The 10454-nt window shown below is 34.3% G+C and overlaps 1 protein-coding gene across 1 annotated transcript; it reads left to right on the top strand.

Moving 5' to 3' along the window:
- The first annotated feature begins 1675 nt into the window (after positions 1-1675).
- Positions 1676-10352, top strand: LOC139741103 (uncharacterized). The gene is made up of 9 exons (XM_071651692.1): positions 1676-1747; positions 2610-2660; positions 5111-5161; positions 5494-5544; positions 6369-6419; positions 7741-7791; positions 8372-8422; positions 8776-8826; positions 10313-10352. Exons 1-9 carry the CDS (start codon positions 1676-1678, stop codon positions 10322-10324), a joined length of 441 nt encoding a protein of 146 aa, XP_071507793.1. The 3' UTR covers positions 10325-10352.
- The last annotated feature ends 102 nt before the right edge of the window (positions 10353-10454 follow it).

Raw genomic sequence — 10454 nt, 5'->3', positions numbered from 1 at the left:
TGTAGCTTTCCACCGGCCTTTCAGCCGCCACTGAAAGTCCACTGGTCTTGTTACCTTCTTGGTTCTCGTCATCATTATCAACATTTTAATTTAAAAATTACTTAAGGAAGCTATATTTCCTTTAAAATTTCGACTTTCTTCAGGGATATATATATATTTTGCACAATTTCTTCTTTTTTTAAATAGGCCCTATTGATATTCTGAAATATAAATTTTTCTGTTGTCCAAAAAATGGTGTTGATTACTTTTTTCTTCTCTTCAACGAGTTTATAGGCCTACAACTTATAAGAATCATCGTGTGCTACTGCAGCAATATGTGATAATCATTTATGATGAATTACAACATATATGATATGATCCTTTGTGAATCACTTTCTCAGAAATAAAAAAGAGAATGCGTTTATTGTGCATTTAAAAAAAAAATGAATGAATTCTTAGTCCCTGATTAAGTATATAAAGGCCTACATCAATCGAAAAAAAAAAAACAGATTACGTAAATGCAAACACAGATTACGTATATGCATGAGTAATCGTCATATACCATTAAAGGAGACCTCCGGATGATTTTCAGATTTTTACATTTGAACAACTAAAAATTACTTATAATGAGGACAGAGTTTCAGAATTCATGACAATTGGGATGAAGAATAAGAATATTTTCAAAATTTAGAACAAATTGCAATGAACAAGGATGATGACATGGCAGAGTCACCATAATAATGCATGAGTTGGGCTCAAGGAAGCAGAACAAAAGAAGAAGGCATGCATAGATTATACACAGGTGAACTCGCAAGCAGGCAGTATTGTAATGGAATTACACTGCTACATTTCTGAAATATGTGAACCTCCTATGTCATCATCCTTGTTCAATGTAATTTGCTTATGGTTTTTCAAAGTATTGTTTCTCTGCTCAAGCACCACAATAAATTCCACAAATCTATACATGGAGTTGTCGATTTTTATGTACTACATGATGTGAAATTATGAAAATCGTCTGGAATGTCCCTTTAACGAGACCCGAGAGTGCGAATAAAAAGTGACGTGTTTACAGCTGCTGTGGGGAGGGAGAGAGCAGTTTTACTTGTCGTTTGAAAATAAGCATAATAACGAGGGACAATTAAACTTATCACATACTGCCGAATGAAAGTGGCACATTGATTAAAATCAGAAACTAATTAAAGTCTTGATCAAAGACATGCTACATGCGGATGACAAAAGAGCAACAGTTGTATAGGGCGACAGAAGAACGGGATGATGAAACGGACATGTTGATATTGCTATGAATACATCGGCTGTTTGATAAATGACACGTTCATTCTCTTTAGTGTACGCCATTGAGAGATCGATATTTCTATCCGCCCAGTTCACTTTCATTCGTAGAACTTTCTGTTATGGCGTTTTCTCGGATTTAATTAGACCACTCTAATCAAGCGCGTCTCCTTGCGTGGAAGTTGAATAAACAATCGCTTTCTTTCCGTATAGTGATTAATATACATTGCCTTTTTTGTTACAGATATTCCAGTTGAAGGGAAGATAAATCTGATATAAAATGATATTGGTGTCTCGTCATTTTACATAAGTCGAACGGCCATCATTCCATCTTGGAGCACGTCAGGAACATCAAAACAGAAAGTAACATATTTCTGGCGCAGGAGAACAGACGAAAGACATCGCCATGGGGAAAATAAGTGTGATTTTTCTGACCATCTGGTTTACCTACTTTGCCCTTACGGTTCATGGGTTCCCCGTGAGTATACCATTAGAATTAATTATGTCTTACACTGCATTTTAAGCGAAAATACTGTTTACCATTGGGAGCAGTGATTTAAGAAAATGTTCAAGATACCACATTTAATGCATATGTGTAGGTCTGATGTATCACAAAACATCCTATCATGTAAAAATTTTGCAATAAAGCCTAAAATATAAGGATATATCACCATTTTTCTCACTACACTATGACCGTGGACGGTTTAGTCTTGAAATACTTTTATTATAACTGTTGTTCACAGTTTATACTGATTCAAATCTTAACACTGATTGTTTCTATCCCAAAGACATTTCAGAACTATTTTGAAGCACTAAAGCTGAGATTCATTTTGTTTCCTCTGTGAATGGTAAATAATGCCGTTAACCTAGAGTAACAGCATTTCCATCAGGTACCTATAGAAAAGACGACCAGATTTTACTTATAGATTGAAACGCTAACATTAATCCGATGTAACTAAAAGTACATATCTCGCATTAGAGGTGTAAATCACACGATTGTTATTAAGCCTCTGTTAACTTCGATATTATATGGAGAAACTCATCTACGTACATGATGTATCAAACTCCCTGTGAGGGCAATTATACGTCAGCTGCTCCCATAATTATCTTAAAACACATGTGATAATTTTTAACAATTTGCTAATTGACTGCAAAAATATTCACTCTTACTTCAATATGTTTGCGGATGACCAGAAATTACTTCATTGTTTTACTGAGTGATTGGTCTTCACTTTTCCATAGTTTTTCCATAACAAAACATTGAAAGGTTGTTCCGAAATTGTGAAATGTATTTCAACAGATGATAGTTCTACCTTGCGTTCTTTTCCTCTTTACTGCAGGAAATGCACCTCGACACAAACTCCAACGTCATTCCGGGAAAGCGTGATCCGGTAAGGAAAGAGTCTATATGAACGCACCAGTGAGGACTCGCTTGCAATGTTAACTATACAGCAGCGACTACTGAATTTCATTACATTTTCTTTGTTTTCGTTCCTTCATTCATAGTTTATAGATTACGATATGCATTATATTCACCGAAATTATATACAGGGCTCGACACTAACTTTATTTTTCGGTTGCCCGATGGGGCCACCAAAATCATCAATTTCAAATTTTTGGTGGCCCGAAAGAAAAATTTGGTGGCCCGAAAAAAAAAGACATTGATAAAAGTCAATTTTTTTTAAATAAGTCGCACATTTATGCATTTCCGGCGCAAAAAGTTACGAATTTATTGACACACTTTTCAAAAAATTTCGGTGGCCCGTGGTGGGCCACCAAATTTGCCCTTTTCTGAAATTTGGTGGCCCGACTTTCAAATTTGGTGGCCCCGGGCCACCGGGCCACCGTTAGTGTCGAGCCCTGTTATATATATATATATATATATATATATATATATATATATCTCCGTTGGGTATATATCCGTCGGGAATATATGGCTTGTTGAGGATTGAAAAGTACTCAATGCTGTAAAGCAGAACAAAGCAGAGAATCTGCCTGAAGATCGCGACAGCGTGAAACCGCCGGTAGCAGACAATGCACCAAAACACAGGTACGCCTATATATATATATATATATATATACTCCTAGATGGGTCATTTGGAAGACATTTCCATTTGTTTTATATGCAAATTTTAAAATACATGTTCAATGGCAATTTACGCAATGGAGACACGAAAATTGTCTCCTTAATGACCAGTTGTCTCCCTAATGAAGACACTTCCCCCCAATATGTCTCCCTAAGGTGCCAATTAGGGATATATATATATATTATATATATATATATATATATATATATATATATATATATATAATATTATATATATACTCATGCACAGAAACACACATAATATGCATAATAATAATGTATTTATATGTATTATATTAGCTTCATATATACAAGAGGTGATAGCTCTTTTTTTTTCATTATTTTTCTCTTTACTGCAGGAAATGCACCTCGATACAAACTCTAATGTCATTCCGGGAAAGCGTGATCCGGTAAGGAAAGAATATGAACTCACCAGTAAGGTCGATCCCTGTTGAAATCCCTGTTAGAGTTATATATAACACTTCTTTTTTAAATCACGAACCCCTATTTGTTTGTTTGTTTGTTTGTTTTTGTTTGTTTTTTGTTTGTTTTTGTTCGTTTTTTGTTTTTGTTTTTTACTGTAGGCATTGCCTAAGTAACCGGATTTCGTACCAAGAACAAAGTTAAGTACTGATGGTAGAAATTATATTTTCAAGATCATCTTAATAATTGAAATTTTCGAAAGGGTCCGTTCTCCTAAAATGCCTGAAACCGCCCGTCTGACATTTACAGTTTTAAGCTATATTATTAAATTTCTCATGTGTTTTTTTTTTGATAGATTAGAAAATTATTATGCAATTTGGAAGCGGCAAAGGTCAACAAAAGTATGTAAGAAGTAAAAGTGACACACCGTTCTCTTGATAAATCTTTTTATAGGCTTTGAAATAAACATTACATAAATTTCGCAAAAGTAGACAACAGTGAGCCATTCTACATCATTTAGAAAGTTGTCAAAATGAGGGCAAAATTGCTGTACCTTCCGGGGAACAATAGGTTATCAATTGTTCAATGTATTTCCTATTTTATTTTTATTCCTGTATACATTATGCCAGTCTCCGTTCACTCCCTCTTTCTCTCTTTTTTACTCGTTTTCTACACTGTAAAAACATCGGTGTTAGATTTAACACCACGGGTGTTAAATCTAACACCGATCAAACTTCAATAAAGGACCACACCCACAGGTGTTAAAAATGCACTGTGATGGTGTTGAAAAGTGTTCACTTGACACTTCGTGGTGTTAATTTGACACTGTACCTGGTGTTATTTTGACACTGTACTGGTGTTAATTCAAAAAATGACACCACATGGTGTTGATTTGATATTTGTTGGTGTTAATATCAATGGTTTAACACCCGTCCAGCTTCAATAAGAGACCACACCAGCTGGTGTTACTTTGGTGTAAATTTATTTTCACATTTTTTCAAAAATCTAGTATTTTAATGTAAAATTCTTGATCGTCTTGTTTAAATTAAAAATCAACAAGAAGTGCAGTTACTAAGAATTTTTTCAAAAAAACAGTTTAAAATTTGGAAATGACACCCGTAGGTGTTAATTTAACACCATAAATGAGCACCGAAAATTTAACACCAGCTCGGTGTTCACTATTTAACACCGGACTTTTTGCAGTGTTGTAAGTATATACACACAGAGAAACATACATACGTTTAATCTTATGTATATGGATATACATGATATTACGGTACATTTTGTTCAAGAGTTGCTGCTCTTTTCGTCTTATTTTCCTTTTCACTGCAGGAAATGCACCTCGATACAAACTCTAACGTGATTCCGGGAAAGCGTGATCCGGTAAGGAAAGAATATGAACAAACCAGTGAGGAATTTATTTGCTCTCTTATTCTCTCTCCGTGTTTTTATCTTTCCCCTAAAATGTACCAGTCTTTGCTTTCTCTCTCTCTCTCTCTCTCTCTTCCTCTCTGCATAATAGATGCTTTATATACATAATAATTGCCCACACACACACACACACACACACACACACAGAAATATATATATATATACATATATATATATATATATATATATATATATATATATATAATTTATATTTATTCATGATATTAGGCTCTATATATTATGTCCAAGAGGTAATTGCTCTACTTTGCGTTTCTTTACTGCAGGAAATGCACCTCGATACAAACTCCAACGTGATTCCGGGAAAACGTGATCCGGTAAGTGCAGAGTATGAACGCACCAGTGAGGACATTATTTGCTTTCTTATTCTCTTTCTGTGTTTTTCTCTCCAACCAAAAATATACCAGTCCATGCCTTCTCTCTCTCTCTCTCTCTCTCTCTCTTCTTATCTTTATAATTCATATATATATATATATATATATATGAAGAGTTTGTTTGCAAAAACCGATAAGTCCATTTTTGAAGATTTTGAAGTACGGTCTCTATCATATAGTACAAAATAATACCTTTAAAATGATATATTGGTCACTACATATAAAGGTACATTTTTGAAGTTATGGTCAAAAGAAGCAAAAAATTCTTATTATTCTCTTTATTTTTCTTGACCTTTAATCGCAAATATCTCCATTTGACAAATATGGACTTATCGGTTTTTGCAAACAAACTCTTCATATATATATATATATATATATATATATATGAAGGGTTTGTTTGCAAAAAAAAAACCAAAAAACGATAAGTCCATATTTGCCAAATGGAGATATTTGCAATTAAAGGTCAAGAAAAATAAAGAGAATAATAAGAAAATTCTTGCTTCTTTTGACCATAACTTCAAAAATGCACCTTTATATGTAGTGACCAATATATCATTTAAAAGGTATTATTTTGTACTTTATCACAGAGACCGTACTTCAAAATCTTCAAAAATGGACTTATCGGTTTTTGCAAACAAACCCCATATGTATATACACTCACAGAAGGACTTAGAGATAATTTTACTTTATTTTATGTATGCAGAGGCTAGCATACATTTATTCAAGAAGTGATTGCTCTTTTTGCCTCCTTTTCCTGTTTACTGCAGGAAATGCACCTCGATACAAACTCTAACGTCATTCCAGGAAAGCGTGATCCGGTAAGGAAAGAGTATGAACGCACCAGTAAGGTCTTAATTCCCTATTAACATCCCTGTTGAGTTCTATATCACTTTTTTTATTTTTAATAAAAAGCTCGTGTTGTTGTTGTTTTTTATTTGCATTGTCTAAATAACCGGACTTTGAGTTAAATCTCTCAGTACCACAAAAAAGTAAAGTACTGGTGGTAGAATAATATTTTCAAGATTATATCAATAATTCGTGAAATTTCCGAAAGTGTCCGTCTCATTCCCCCAAAACGCCCGAAACCGCCCGTCTGATGTTTTTAGTTTTAAGCTAATAAATTCGTTTTTTTTTTTACATTGATTATGTAATTATGTGATCTGAAAGCGGCCAAGGTCAACAAACGTATGTAAGAACTACGTCAGTGACACACCATTCTCTTGGTAAAGTTTTAATAGGCTTTCAAATAAAGATTACATAAATTGCGCAAAAATAAAGATGCAGTGAGCCATTCTATATACGTCATTTAGGAAGCTGTCAAAATGAGAGCAGTATATTGCTGTACCTTCCAGGGAACAATAGGTCATTATGCACAGAATCTTCAGTTGTTAAAGGACAAGTCCACCTTCATATTCATAAGGATTGGGAGAATGCAGCAATATTTGTAAAACACATCAGTGAAAGTTTGAGGAAAATTGGACAATCCGTTCAAAAGTTACGAATATTTTAAGTATCTGCGCAGTCACTGCTGGAAGAGAAGACTGCTACAGTGTATGATGTCACATGCGTACAACTATATAAGGAAAATAAAAAGAGAATTTCACAAAACTTTACTTTTTGAATAAAGTGCACAGTTCTTCGACTTGCAACTGACGTATGTTAAGGGTAATGTTATTCCCCCAACCTTCTGAAAGAGAGAAGTCGAGTGTTCTTTTGTTATGCTAAAAAAAAAAATGGAAATATGTTGAATTTTCTTTATTCTTTCTTCATATCGTTGTACTCATGTGACATCACAAGCTATAGTAGTCTTTTCATCCAGCCGTGACTGAGCAGAAACTTCAAAAATTCATAACTTTTTAACGGATAGTCCGATTTTGCTCAATCTCTCACTGATGTGTTCTACTAATATTGCTGCATTCACTCAACCCACATGTCTATGAAGGTGAACTTAATTCTCCTTTGAATTTATTTCCTATTTTGTTTTCTTTCCTGTATAATATGTCAGTCTTTGTTCATTCCTTCTCTCTTTCTCACACATAGATAGACAGAGAAACACACATAGATACATTTAATCTTTATACGATACATTTATTCAAGAGGTAATTGTTCTATTTTGCGTTCTTTTCCTCTTTGTTGCAGGAAATGCACCTCGATACAAACTCCAACGTGATTCCGGGAAAACGTGATCCGGTAAGGAAAGAGTTTATATAAACGCAACAGTGAGGACTCGCTTGCAATGTTAACTATACAGCAGCGACTACTGAATTTCATTACATTTTCTTTGTTTTCGTTCCTTCATTCATAGTTTATAGATTACGATATGTATTATATTCACCGAGATTATAATATTATATATATATATATATATATATATATATATATATATACCCATGCACAGAAACACATATAATATGCATAATAATTGTATTTATATGTATTATATTAGCTTCATATATACAAGAAGTGATTGCTCTCTTTTTTCCATTCTTTTCCTCTTTACTGCAGGAAATGCACCTCGATACAAACTCTAACGTGATTCCGGGAAAGCGTGATCCGGTAAGGAAGAGTGTGAACGTTTCAGTGAGGAATTCACTTGCGACGTCAACTATACTGTAGCGACTACTGAATTTCATTATTTTCGATGTGTTCTTTCCTTTATTCATTGTTTATATTGCTTATGATAAATAATAATAAATGCATAATAATTGTATTAATACGTATTACATTAACGTACATTGCCATTTTTACGTTCTTTTCCTCTTTACTGCAGGAAATGCACCTCGATACAAACTCTAACGTCATTCCGGGAAAGCGTGATCCGGTAAGGAAGGATATGAACAAACCAGTGAGGAATTCACTTGCTCTCTTATATTCTCTTTCTTTTTTTCTCTCTCTCTCTCCTAAAATATACAAGTCTATGCGCTCTCTCTCTCTCTCTCTTTCGTGTTTGTATATAAAAATGTATGTATGTACATGATGTATATATATCATATTATATATATATGTATATATATATATATATAATTACAATTACATATGGTTATATAATATCATATATAATAAACACACTCACAGAAGGACAAAGAGATACGTTTAATTTATTTTATGTATGAGGGTAGCATACATAATTCAATATGAGATTGGTCTTTTGCCTTTTTTTCTTCTTTACTGCAGGAAATGCACCTTGATACAAACTCTAACGTGATTCCGGGAAAGCGTGATCCGGTAAGAAAGGAGTATGAACGCACCAGTGAAAATTTTACTTTCTTATTCTCTTCCTGTGTTTTTTCCTTTCCCTAGAATATACAGTCTTTGTTATCTCTCATTATATATATACACACATGCACAGAAACACATTATAATATACGTATAATCTTATTCAAATTAGTGAAATTCTTCCGTCGAGATGTTTTTTCATTGCAACTGATTGACAAATTGCCCTACATCGACGTAAATAAGCACTAAATTGATTAGTGTTTTAGTAGTAGCCATGATAAAAAAAAAAAAAATCATGGGCGTACATACTCGAGCAGGATTCGAACCTACGACCTCCTGATCACCGGACAGGCGTCATCTCCACGAGACCGCCGAGCTTTCGCCCGACAGCAAGTGTTGGTTCTAAAAGCAGTACCCGATGCATGCTATAAGGATTAGAACCAACACTTGCTGTCGGGCGAAAGCTCGGTGGTCTAGTGGAGATGACGCCTGTCCGGTGATCAAGAGGTCGTAGGTTCGAATCCTGCTCGAGTATGTACGCCCATGATTTTTTATCATGGCTACTACTGAAACACTGATCAATTTAGTACTTATTTACGTCGATTTAGGGCAATTTTTCAATCAGTTGCAATGAACGTATAATCTTATTTTCATGTATGATATTAGTCTCGAAAAATGCAAGAGGTACTTGCTCTACTTTGCGTTCTTTTCCTCTTTACTGCAGGAAATGCACCTCGACACAAACTCTAACGTGATTCCGGGAAAACGTGATCCGGTAAGTAAAGAGGATGAAAGCACCAGTAAGGTCGATCCCTTTTAACATACCTGGATGTTAGAGTAATATCTCTCGTTTCTTATAAAATCAAGCATCCCTGTTCAATCCTTGCTTGCTTTGTTTTGTTTGTTTTTTTCTGCTGACGGGAATTATTAATTCTTCACGTAAATGGAGACAATGGTAAATTTCTAGCTTTTTTTAAGTAAGAAAAAAATCAAATCTTTTCGGCGATACTTAACTCCTGCGCTCGTTACCTATCAGAAAATATTATTCAGATAATATTATGATTATTACACACCTTGTTTTCGTTGTTTTTCAGCAGCTTTAATCTCAAATATCCCAATTTGATATGAATTGATGTACATTTGTATTAGTGTTTGCATAATACTCTTCTATTGATGGCAAAAATATCATTAATTGTAATGTTACCTTCCGATAGTTTTACGCTTGCAATGAAATATCAAGTAATGAGTAACTCTAGATTAGTTTCTAAACACACTGCCAAAAGTACATGTCATCATTCACACTGACCTGATCAAAAATGTTGTACAATGTAGTTGCAAGTTAGTGACACAAGTTAACATGCCTATAAGACTACGTTGAATGTAAAGTATTCGATTTTAGTGGTGCAGGAGTTCATAAAAAGGTGAACTTCAAACGATCTCTCTCTGTATAGACATTGATGGATGCATTACAGCTTTCCTTATTTCCTATTTATAGATCTCTGCCTAGAAATCGTCCGGAGCAGACTGAACCAAGCTTGTCACACCATGCATAATACGGTACGAAAGGATCCCATCAACTACGCCTGAGCGGTGATGACTTCTCCCGTTATCTCTTTGATCCATGACCGGCATTACTT

The sequence above is a fragment of the Diadema antillarum genome, unplaced genomic scaffold (assembly GCF_040938485.1).
Source record: "Diadema antillarum isolate AM-2024a unplaced genomic scaffold, OU_Dant_1.0 seq00000903_RagTag, whole genome shotgun sequence".
Taxonomy (NCBI): domain Eukaryota; kingdom Metazoa; phylum Echinodermata; class Echinoidea; order Diadematoida; family Diadematidae; genus Diadema; species Diadema antillarum.
Note: the sequence above shows the minus strand (reverse complement) of the source record. Positions and strands in the feature narration are given on the sequence as shown.

Bases quoted from the DNA above. Each gene is read 5' to 3' on its own strand.
- LOC139741103 (XM_071651692.1), top strand. From the start codon at position 1,676: ATGGGGAAAATAAGTGTGATTTTTCTGACCATCTGGTTTACCTACTTT. The intron at 5,162-5,493 runs GTAAGGAAAGAA...TCTTTACTGCAG, and splicing joins TTCCGGGAAAGCGTGATCCG to GAAATGCACCTCGATACAAA. The intron at 7,792-8,371 runs GTAAGGAAAGAG...TCTTTACTGCAG, and splicing joins TTCCGGGAAAACGTGATCCG to GAAATGCACCTCGATACAAA.